The following is a 12,698-nucleotide window of genomic DNA, read 5'->3' as shown; positions in this document are numbered from 1 at the left end:
TAACCACAGGACAAAAAAATAAAAGCAAGAGCATGGAACAAGACCTCACAGCAGAATGACAATGCTGGACATGCATTCATTTTGCCGTATAGAAACACATTCGCACCATTTAAAAGCTAAACTCTTCTCTTTCTGGGCTCCACCTTGAATAGGGAAGATTAGCACTGTTACCTCCACTTTTATGTACAAGAAATCCAATTGTCAGAGCCATGTGGGTTTCAAAACTAGACCTTTGTCCCTGCCTCTGAACCACAGGTGCCCCTTACAGGGTAGAGGGGAAAGGTGGGAATGTGATGTGAAGGGAGTGGCGAGGTAGGCGACTCACGATTGCGTTTGCCCCCTCCTCGTCCTCCTCCTCATCATTCTCAGGGTCGATGTCCTCGGCCTGAGTGATCCAGTCCAGGTAGCCCTTCAGATCCTCCTCCAGCTGCTGCTTCTCTCTCAGCTTCTGGAAGTCTCCACGAGCCTTGGCCTTCTCTCTCTCCTTGGAGAACTCTCTGTGGACGGACACACACACACACCAACACACACACACACACACACACACACCACACACACACACACACACACACACACACACCACACACACACACACACACACACACACACACACCACACACACACACACACAACACACACACACACACACCTTATCAAATCAAATTTCAAATCAAATCAAATGTATTTATATAGCCCTTGTTACATCAGCTGATATCTCAAAGTGCTGTACAGAAACCCAGCCTAAAACCCCAAACAGCAAGCAATGCAGGGTTAGAAGCAGCGTTGGCTAGGAAAAACTCCCTAGAAAGGCCAAAACCTAGGAAGAAACCTAGAGAGGAACCAGACTATGAGGGTGGCCAGTCCTCTTCTGGCTGTGCCGGGGTGGAGATGTATAACAGAACATGGCCAAGATGTTCAAATGTTCATAAATGTTCAAATGTTCATCACAGTAAGTTGCCGAGGTGTTAATAGTCAGCACCTCAGGAGTAAATGTCAGTTGGCTTTTCATAGCCGATCATTAAGAGTATCTCTACCGCTCCTGCGGTCTCTAGAGAGTTGAAAAACAGCAGGTCTGGGACAGGTAGCACGTCCGGTGAACAGGTCAGGGTTCCAGACACCTTTTAGACACCTTTTCCCTCCGTGTGTGTGGGTGCGTACGTGCATGTGTTAGCAATGCTCGGATATCTTACCCGCTTAACACTCCCAGAACCAGGTTGAGAACAAAGAAGGAACCGAAGATGACCAGACTGACGAAGTAGACCCAGGGTAGCTCAGAACCCATGGCATCGTTCATCTGAAACAACAACATTGACCGTCACAGTTTAGAGGACAATCCATGAGTCCCTGTATATCAATGATCATTTATCCCCTAATAGAAGTACAGATCACAGGCCGCCATAAAAACTCACACCTATTAAGTTTGTCGATGAAAACTATTCTACCAGGAACTACAGATGATCCCTGGCATCTCTCTTTGCAGTGACTCTCTCTCTGTAAGACTAGTGTGGGTGCAGGCTTTTGATGTAGCCAAAACAGTAACACAGCTCATTTCTTGATGAACACTATACATCTAGTTGTGTTATTGTTATGGCTGGAGCAAAAGCCTGCACCCACACAGAAAAGATTGCCCACCACTGCTATAAGGAAGTAATGGATTCGACTTCTGCTTTACTTTACTGCAGCGCGCCAGCCGCAAACTTAACTTTACTTCAGCTACTTACCCAGCGTTTGCAAAACATTTTGTAAATTGTTAGAAGAAGTCAATTTATACCGAATAAAAGTCAAGTATAAGTGTTTGTGAACAAGTGTGATTGTAGATTTATTTCATTCAAGTTCGCTAACGTAAGCTATTAAGCTACTAGCGTCAGAGTTAGCCACTACTAGCTAGCTATAACCACAGGGTTTTCTGGAACTACCTGAGCAGTTCGTGGGTGCAACAATTCCCGGAAGAAACTACATGTCACGCCCTGACCATAGAGAGCCTTTTCTATTCTCTATTTTGGTTAGGTCGGGGTGTGACTGGGGGGGTGTTCCTATCTAGGTGTTTTGTCTTCTATGTTGGCCTGGTATGGTTCCCAATCAGAGGCAGCTGTTTATCGTTGTCTCTGATTGGGGATCGTATTTAGGAAGCCATTTCCCCACTGGTTTTTGTGGGATCTTGTTTTGTGTGTAGTTGCCTGTGAGGACTCCATGAGCGGCACGTTTTGGTTGCTGTTTTTGTGAGTTTCATCTGATTAAACATGTGGAACTCTACGTACGCTGCACCTCGGTCCGTTAATTCATTAGATGATCGTGACACTACAGGAGTGGTCAAGACAGGAATGTTTCAACCACAAGCCACAGGCCAAGGCAAAGTGTTCATGCCCACCTTGGTTTTGTTTTCACAAGATGCTCGTGACTGAAGTTGACAAGACGCAATGAATGAGGGCTTTAATCTGAAGAAGCCACCAAACAACTTGTTTGTGTGCTCATTCCACTTCCTCAACAAGCAACCCACCATGGAACACCCCTATCCGGAATTGTACCTTTGGTACAACCGACCCGTTGTGAAAAAGAGGTGGAAACTTGATAGTCTGTGCAGCGGAATCGGGATCAACAGGTAATTGTAGTTGTGTTATAGCTAACGTTAGTTCATGCATAAACAAGATGTGTTGATACAGATTCCTGAATGCGTGTGTCTGCCTGCCCCTTAGTACGTATTAGTATTTATTAGGATCCTCAATTAGCTGCTGCCTGAGGTCCAAACAGAACTAAAACAATACACCATTAATAAAATAATACATCATACAAATTTCTCCATATTTACACATTTACAATAATATAATAATACAATGTAGAGTGTGTCTACTCTACAGTGTTCTGCCGTAAGGTGTTTTATCTGAACGTTCCTGTTTCACACACAAGGGAGGTCAACTCACAGATGACAAATGGCAAATGTCAGGATACATGTCGAACGCGCAATCAGGCGCTTGAAGGTGTTCAAGATCCTTTCACAAACTATCCCCGTCAGTCTGACACCAAAGTCCAACAAAATCCAGAAAATCTGTGCTGGGATGGTGAACCTGAGAGGGGAAACTGGTAAACAACTAATCCCAGTGGTCGGTCGTATACTCTACTGGCTGTGCTCTGATGCTTCAAAGAGATGGTGATACAAAAAAGTGGTGAGAGTCTGGAAGACTACTACTGTAAATATGCTGTTTCCTCAATTGAAAAAGTACACACTTTTCTGATCCTAACTTTTGAAATGTTATTTATTTATTGAATGTGAGAAATGTGAGAAATGTTACTTTCTACATCTACTCAGACAATGTGACATAGTAATAAACATGTGCAAAACGATTAAACATAGGTTCTTGTTTGCTCTGTAATAAGTTTAGTATGACATCAGGACACGCATATCATATTACGGCATAAACATGATAAAATACTCTGGAAGGAGATTTCCATGAATGAACCATTTTTAAAACAGATTGTGTCATTTTACCCCATCACACATCTGAGGCATCTAGCTCTTGAGAATGTCCAGATATTTCTGGCATAGCTGCAGTCTGCCCTGAGAGAACTCATCCACCAAAAAAGGCAGCATATGTCCAAAGCAGAACATTCAGGGTCATTCTACTTGCTGCCTTGTGAATTTGTTGTCAAACGGTATGTCCAGTATTATCTGTTCTTATGGGGTCCACTGATGAGGTGGTTTTTGTTCAGTACATCCACAACTGAACTTTTAAGTAGTACCGCCTTGGCCCATTGGTCTGCATCACAAATCCCCCATCCTATCTCAGTGACATCTCCTCTTCTCTCATGTAGGGATTGGACAAGTGAGTTGGTCCCTGGACACTTAATTTCCAGCAGCTCTGTCGTCTACAATGCCGTCTGGACTGGCTGCCAGCCATGGCTCCTCTGGGCAGACCACCAGACCTTTGTGAGCCACCTCAAACCCCTGAGCACGAACCCGGTGCCATTGATCTCATTCTCCTTTCCATGTTTGGTGGCCATGTTTCCCCGGAAGGAAGGATACAAGTGTTCGTGGATGAATTTTGGATGAATTGGTGGTGATGCGCACGGCAGTGTTGTGCTCGAGACCACCTAAAGCGAGATCGATTCAAGACCAAGACCGGAGACAATCGAGTCTGAGTCAAGACCAAGCCCGGTCGGGGGGCGAGATCGAGTCAAGACCGGGAGGGGGACAAGGGGTCCGAGACAGAGTCAAGACCGAAACCAGAATTATACGAGTCCAATTCAATACCATGATTGTAATTTTGTCAAAACACCAACCATAATAAGAGTTCAAAATGTCCAGTATTTCTGTGTTCTTATTTCAGAACATATCGATTCTTTAGGCATTCAGAACAGTGAAGAAATGCATGCTGGGGTAAAATAGAGCCACTCTACAAATGATTACTAACCCTAACACAGTGGGGAACAATCTACATCTTCAGTAAAGATTATAATATAATTATTATTATTTTCAATTATGTTTTGATTTAAAAGAGTTAACGCTGAAGATAAAAAAGATCCAATCAGAATTTTTCATTGCTGGTCTCCGGGGAGGTAAATCTAGCTAGCTTAGTCAGCCATTGGCTAGGCCATCAAACAGCTACAGACCTATATCTATCCTATCCTGCCTTTCTAAGGTCTTTGAAAGCCAAGTTAACAAACAGATCACCGAACATTTCGAATCCCACCGTACCTTCTCCGCTATGCAATCTGGTTTCCGAGCTGGTCATGGGTGCACCTCAGCCACGCTCAAGGTCCTAAACGATATCATAACCTCCATCGATAAGAGACAATACTGTACAGCTGTATTAATCGACCTGGCCAAGGCTTTCGACTCTGTCAATCACCACATTCTTATCGGCAGACTCAACAGCTAAGGTTTCTCAAATGACTGCCTCGGCTGGTTCACCAACTACTTCTCAGATAGAGTTCAGTCTGTCAAATCGGAGGGCCTGTTGTCCGGACCTCTGGCAGTCTCTATGGTGGTGCCACAGGGTTCAATTCTCGGACCGATTCACTTCTCTGTATACATCAATGATGTCGCTCTTGCTGCTGGTGATTCTCTGATCCACCTCTACGCAGGCGACACCATTCTGTATACTTCTGGCCCTTCTTTGGACACTGTGTTAACAAACCTCCAGACGAGCTTCAATGCCATACAACTCTCCTTCCATGGCCTCCAACTGCTCTTAAATGCAAGTGAAACTAAATGCATGCTCTTCAACCCTAAATGCATGCTCTTCAATCGATTGCTGCCCACACCTGCCCGCCCCTCCAGCATCACTACTCTGGACGGTTCTGACTTAGAATATGTGGACAACTACAAATACCTAGATGTCTGGTTAGCCTGTAAACTCTCCTTCCAGACTCACACTAAGCATCTCCAATCCAAAATCAAATCTAGAATCTGCGTCCTATTTCGTAACAAAGCATTCTTCACTCATGCTGCCAAACATACCCTTGTAAAACTGACTATCCTACCGATCCTTGACTTCGGCAATGTCATTTACAAAATAGCCTCCAACACTCTACTCAGCAAATTGGATGCAGTCTATCACAGTGCCATCCGTTTTGTCACCAAAGCCCCATATACTACCCACCACTGCGACCTGTATGCTCTCGTTGGCTGGCCCTCTCGTCATATTCGCCGCCAAACCCACTGGCTCCAGGTCATCTATAAGTCTTTGCTAGGTAAAGCCCCGCCTTATCTCAGCTCACTGGTCACCATAGCAGCACCCACCTGTAGCATGCGCTCCAGCAGGTATATTTCACTGGTCATCCCCAAAGCCAATTCATCCTTCGGCCACCTTTCCTTCCAGTTCTCTGCTGCCAATGACTGGAACGAACTGCAAAAATCCCTGAAGCTGGAGACTCATATCTCCCTCACTAGCTTTAAGCACCAGCTGTCAGAGCAGCTCACAGATCACTGCGCCATCTGTAAATAGCCCATCCAACTACCTCATCCTCATACTGTTACTTATTTTATTTATTTTGCTTCTTTGCACCCCAGTATCTCTACTTGCACACTCATCTTCTGCACATCTATCACTTCAGTGTTTAGACGCCACTATGGCCTATTTATTGCCTTACCTCCCTTATCCTACCTCATTTGCACACACTTTATATAAACCTTTTCTACTGTATTATTGTGTCACGCCCTGACCATGGTTTGCTTTGTATGTTTTATGTTTTGTTTGGTCAGGGTGTGATCTGAGTGGGCATTCTATGTTTGTCTAGTTTTTCTGTTTCTGTGTTTGGCGCTGATATGGTTCTCAATCAGAGGACAGGTGTTAGTCCGTTGTCTCTGATTGGGAACCATATTTAGGTAGCCTGTTTTGTCATTGTGGGGTTGTGGTGATTGTCTAGTTAGTTGTGTTGCATGTCTGCACTCGGTTTTCATTAGCGTCACGGTCGTTTTGTTATTTTGTTAATTTGTTATAGTTTAAGTGTTCTTTCGTTTAATAAATAGAATGGATTCCACATTCATGCTGGTGTTTTGTCGCTCCTCTCTTTCTCCAAAGAAGATCGTGACAGAATCACCCACCACCAAAGGACCAAGTAGCATGGTTAACGGGCAGCAAGCCGCAGCAGCAGCAGCGTTCAAAAAGCTTGAGAGGAAATGGACTGGGAGGACATTCTAGACGGCAAGGGATGCTACACATGGTAAGGAGATTCTGGCTGGAAGGGTATCGCCTTCCAAGTGGAACAGGTGAAGGCAGCTCGGAGAGCGGAGGCAGTAGGAAATGGGAACCGGCGTTACGAGGGAAACACGGCTGGCAGGAGCCCGAGAGGGCAGCCCCAAAATGTATTTGGGGGTGTGAACACGGGATGTGTGGCTAAGCCAGGTAGGAGACCTGAGCCAACTCCCGTGCTTACTTGGAGAGAGAGGGACCGGGCAAGGTACCGTGTTATGCCGTGAGGCGCACGGTGTGCCGGTGAGCAGGCATAGCCCGGTGCGGTACATAGCAGCGCCTCGTATCGGCCGGGCTAGAGTGGGCATCGAGCCAGGTACCATGAAAGCCGGCTCAACGCATCTGGTCTCCAGTGCGTCTCCTCGGGCCGGGGTACATGGCACCAGCCTACGCATGGTGTCCCCGGTTCGCCAGCACAGCTCAGTGCAGCCTATCCACCTCGCCGCACTGGCTTGGCTACGGGGAGCATTCAGCCAGGTAGGGTTGGGCAGGTTCGGGTGCTCAAAGACCTGCAGTGCGCCTCCATGTGTCGGTCTATCTGGTGCCACACCTCCACGCCACAGCCTCTGGTGGCAGCCCCGCACCAGGCTGTCTGTATCCTCACTACAAGGTGGCTCCGTCTGTCCAGCTCGCCGCCAGGGTCTCCCGTCTGTCCAGCGCCGCCAGGGTCTCCGTCTGTCCCAAGCCGCCGCCACAGAGAGTCTCCCGTCTGTCCGACGCCGACCAGGGAATCTCCCGTCTGTCCAGCCGCCCAGGGTACATCCCCGTTGTCCAGCGCGCCAGGCGTCTCCCGGTCCTGTCACCAAGCTCCCGCCTGAGCCGCCATACTGGGTCACACTGACTCCGCCTGAGCAGCCACGTCTGTCTGAAGCACGCAAGAGCACAAGCCGTGCTGTCCCTGAAGCACGACCAGAGCCGCCGTCGTGTCCTGAGCAGCCCCGAGCCGCCCGCCAGTCAGGAGCTGCCCCTCAGTCCGGAGCCGCCCCTCAGTCCGGAGCCGCCCCTCAGTCCGGAGCCGCCCCTCAGTCCGGAGCCGCCCCTCAGTCCGGAGCTGCCCCTCAGTCCAGAGGCGCCTCTCAGTCCAGTGGGGCCCTTTATTAGGGTTCCCAGTCCAAGGTCGGCGGGGAGGGTCGCCGCTCAAAAGAGGTTACGGAAGCGGGCAATAACTATGGTGGAGTCGGGTCCACGTCCCGCGCCAGAGCCGCCACCACGGACAGATGCCCACCCAGACCCTCCCCTATAGGTTTAGGTTTTGTGGCCGGAGTCCGCACCTTGGAGGGGGGGGGGGTACTGTCACGCCCTGACCATGGTTTGCTTTGTATGTTTTATGTTTTGTTTGGTCAGGGTGTGATCTGAGTGGGCATTCTATGTTTGTCTAGTTTTTCTGTTTCTGTGTTTGGCCTGATATGGTTCTCAATCAGAGACAAGGTGTTAGTCGTTGTCTCGGATTGGGAACCATATTTAGGTAGCCTGTTTTGTCATTGTGGGTTGTGGGTGATTGTCTATGTTAGTTGATGTTGCATGTCTGCACTCGGTTTCATTATAGCGTCACGGTCGTTTGTTATTTTGTATAGTTTGTATAGTTTGTTTAAGTGTTCTTCGTTTAATAAATAGAAGAATGGATTCACATCATGCTGCGTTTTGGTTCTCCTCTCTTTCTCCCAAAGAAGATTGTGACATATTGACTGCATGTTTGTTTATTCCATGTGTAACTCTGTGTTGTTGTTTGTGTCGCACTGCTTTGCTTTATCTTGGCCAGGTCGCAGTTGTAAATGAGAACTTGTTCTCAACTAGCCTACCTGATTAAACAAAGGTGAAATAAAAATGTAAAACATCCGAAGCTAGAAAAAGGCATCTGCCATTCAACTGTATTAGGGCAAGTTTTGGAGTGACAGTGGAATTAACCAATCTCATTTTGACTTAATGGGTGGGACCATTTTTACAAAAACATATGGAAACTTCTGCCTTGAAGGCCAACAGGTCATTGTGCAATAGCGAGCATTCGTTTTCCCACGGTCTAGCTAGCAAGCTTTTGTTGTTGGCTAGTTTGCAGCAGGTGTTATCAAAGATGATGTCGTTGCTAATTTGTTAGCTTCTCCCTTTTCAAGAATAACTTTCAAAAAAGAAGGTACGTTTCAAATGATCGTCATCTGGTGAATGGAACTGTGTTTTTTTTACTGCAGCGCGCTTGAAAAATAACTTGTGTGTGAAACATTGTTGCATTTAAAGTGGAACTGACAGCATTTTAGCAACATGAAATCGTATTAAAATATGATCATATACACCCACAGGATGAATATGACACTTAAAAAAAAAAATCTGACAAGCGACCACTTTAGATATATTTATTTTCACGTTTTCATAAATTCTTAGAATGTTTGGGAAATACGTATACTAAGGCATTTGTGAAAACTCTATAGCAATATACTGTAGAGTGGTAAAGCGGCCATGCGTTTGGCCAACTAATAGACACTGCAAGAAATAAAACTGAATAAAAACATCTGTCTTGTCCAGGACCGGAGTCTACACAGACTGGTGCACCATAGCTACAGTAGGCCTTTATACAAACAAGCCATTTGCCACAGGGCCAGCCATCATTCACTTTGAACTGAACTGTGTGTTTACAGGCAGTTGTAACAGCGCGACTTGAGATCATTAGAACACATTCGCCAAAAGCCACAAAATACACCTGAATGGATTTCTGCAGATATGTAAACACCACGGGGGTCAAATTGCATTGGGAAATGTACAGTCCTATTGATAAAACCATGAAAATGTAGGCTCTCTCCCCCTCAGTTATGCACATCAACAACTAATGCTAGCCAGGGCAAGATAAGCTAAAATCTAACAACGGAAACATTAGATAAACCTTCTCAAAGTTTTTCAGCTTGTTGGCCGTCAACATTGCACTGATTAACAATGGGGAATTGTAGCCTCCTCGCCCTTCTGCAGCTTTACTGCCAATGCATGCTTGTCCCAACCAAGCACCCAAGCTAACTGGCTAAAGTTGGCTAACTAGCTATTTCCAGACAAATGAGAGAACACCTCATTGTGACCATTTTACTCGCCGTAGCAGAGCTGGTTTGGCTGTTTACATGTTATCTAGAGCGTTATTGACTATATTACTTTTTTTGCCTACGATTACTGACACCGGTCATATTCAGCAGGTGTTGCGTGTTCGTAAATTCATCAGTTGTTCTGCACTCTGGCACACTCCGACAAAAGTGCTCTGAAATCAGAGTAGATAGCCAGAGTGAATTTGTGAAACGCAAGAGATATGCCAGCTGTATAACAGTCATTCAGGTTCTTGCTAGTTTACCAAATTACATCTGTTATCTCTAGCTTTGTATAGCCACCGAAAAACGATATGAGGGGGAAAAGTCAGTCACTCACCAACTTCTCCAATGACATAACATGACATCCTCCTAGCAGCTAGCACAGATCTAGGGAAGGGTGCCAAAAAATGGCTGCAGCATTGAAGGTCCCCAAGAACACAGTGGCCTCTGTCATTCTTAAATGGAAGAAGTTTGGAACCACCAAGACTCTCTTCCTAGATCTGGCTGCCTGACCAAACTGAGCAATCGGGGGAGAAGCGCCTTGGTCTGGGAGTTGATCAAGAATCCGAAGGTCACTCTGACGGAGCTCCAGAGTTCCTCTGTGGAGATGGGAGAACCTTCCAGAAGGACAAGCATCTCTGCAGTACTCCACCAATCAGGCCTTTATGGTAGAGTGGCCAGACGGAAGACACTCCTCAGTAAAAAGGCACATGACAGCCCGCTTGGAGTTTGCCAAAATGCAGCTGAAGGACTCTCAGGCCATGAGAAACAAGATTCTCTGGTCTGATGAAACCAAGATTGAACTCTTTGGCCTGAATGCCAAGTGTCACGTCTGGATAAAAACCTGGCACCATCCCTACGGTGAAGGATGGTTGTGGCAGCATCATGCTGTGGGGATGTTTTTCAGCGGCAGTGACTGGGAGACTAGTCAGGATAGAGGGAAAGATAAACGGAGCAAAGTACATAGAGATCCTTGATGAAAGCCTGCTCCATAGCGCTCAGGATCTCAGACTGGGGTGAAGGTTCACCCTCCAACAGGGCAACAACCCTAAGCACACAGCCAAGACAACGCAGGAGTGGCTATTGGACAAGTCTCTGAATGTCATTGGGTGGCCCAGCCAGAGTCCGGACTTGAACCCGATCAAACAACTCTGGAGAGACCTGAACATAGCTGTGCGGTGAAGCTCCCCATCCAAGCCGGACAGAGCTAGAGAGGATCTGCAGAGAAGAATGGGACAAACTTCCCAAATAAAGGTGTGCCAAGCTTGTAGTGTCACACCTAAGAAGACTTGACGTGGAAATCGCTGCCAAAGGTGTTTCAACAAATTACTGAGTAAAGGGTCTGAGTACTTATGTAAATGTGACGTTTCAATGTTAAATTTGCCCTTGGTAGTTTGATTGTTTTGAAATTCCCAGCCTTAGTTACATTCGTTTGTTTATGTCCAGAATATTGAGTCATTGAAACTGAAGCAGTGCATCCAGAATGGAGCCAGCAAACAATGTACCAGGCCAGTTGTGATTTACAACCTGATAGCAACTTTTTTTGGACTACCAAGAAATGTATTGGTGGATTATATGAATCATGCATTGAACTGCATCCATCTATTCTGCCAACTGCCTTAATGTACGTCATGGAACGTTGAGTCAAATATAACCTATTTTTAAAACTAAAGTTGGTTTTGTAGCATAAACTGGGAATTTGATATTCTTTACTGATATTATGATTGTCTGTTTGTTTCATATCTGCAAAGTAGTTAAAGCGATGTCAGTTCCACTTGAAACTATAGGTCAATGGTGTCACACCCTGACCTTAGAGATCCTTTTTATGTCTCTATTTTGGTTTGGTCAGGGTGTGATTTGTGTGGGCATTCTATGTTCTGTATTTCTATGTTTTGTATTTCTTTGTTTCTGGCCGAGTGTGGTTCCCAATCAGAGGCAGCTGTCTATCGTTGTCTCTGATTGGGGATCATATTTAGGCTGCCCTTTTCCCTTCTTCTGTGTGGGATCTTGTTCTTTGTTTGTGTGCAGGGAGTTTGCACATRGAAGCTGTTCGGTCGTTGTATTCTTTATTGTTTTGTCCTGTTTTAGTTTCACTTCGTGATTAAATTATGTGGAACTCTAAGAACGCTGAGCCTTGGTCTCTTCCTTCTGATGACACCTGTTACAAATTGTTACTTTGGGGGCTAAATGTGAAATGTGTTTTGCAATAGGAAGTAATAGCTGTACATTTTGATAGGGAAATGCTTAATGGTTGTGTTTTTGTATTCTTATGATTGGGACCTACTGGCTGATAATGTCAGAGTTTATGGACTGCTTATCCTTTAACATCATGCTGTGTGTGACCGCTGTCTTTCCATTGGCCCTATGTAGTGGTGTAGTGGTGCCTGGATTAGTGGGTATACTCACATTTTGCCAAAAACGGCCTGCCCAGCAAAGGAAAGGCACCCTGTGTGAAAATTCCTATGTTTTCCTATGTTTTTTTTAATGAGTTTTCTTATAGGTTTTTCAGATTATCACTCTCAAAATCCCTTAAACCACATCAATCTGTTTGGGTTGGTCCGTCCATCTCTACGCTCCTGAAGCAAACAGTGCACGATGACAATTGCACATCACAAATAGTCTACTAACCAACACTTCGGACTAAACTTTTTCAATACCTGGTTTGCATACCCATTGTTGCCTTAGAATTTACTGGTAGATCTCATAAGTTGAAACGTCATTTCAACCCTACCAGCTACCGATGCCATTCTTCTGTGAGCTGCTACATGCCAAAACCAGGTGTGAGCTGCAGACTCTTGCTGCCTGCAGATGATATTCCTCTGAAACTAGGCTGTGTGCAGTGCCCATGTGAATATATTTCACTGTGCTTTGCAATTGTGTAGGCTACTTTGTGCATCATTTCTCTACTGTACTGTAATTGATAAATTGTGTACCTCCACAACACTACTTTGAT

General features: G+C 45.7%; 1 protein-coding gene across 1 annotated transcript in view; it reads right to left on the bottom strand.

The window, feature by feature from the left end:
- The window catches only part of LOC111966893 (voltage-dependent L-type calcium channel subunit alpha-1D-like), a 123,598-nt gene that overhangs the window by 39,562 nt on the left and 71,338 nt on the right, over nt 1-12,698 (bottom strand). Inside the window, 3 exon segments of the mRNA XM_070444620.1 lie at nt 326-338; nt 341-497; nt 1,191-1,294. Coding sequence (XP_070300721.1) covers nt 326-338; nt 341-497; nt 1,191-1,294 — 274 coding nt within the window.

Source organism: Salvelinus sp. IW2-2015, linkage group LG7 (assembly GCF_002910315.2).
Source record: "Salvelinus sp. IW2-2015 linkage group LG7, ASM291031v2, whole genome shotgun sequence".
In the NCBI taxonomy this organism is placed as follows: Eukaryota; Metazoa; Chordata; class Actinopteri; order Salmoniformes; family Salmonidae; genus Salvelinus; species Salvelinus sp. IW2-2015.
The sequence above is the reverse complement of the archived record's forward strand: the minus strand, read 5'-3'. Positions and strand labels throughout refer to the sequence as shown.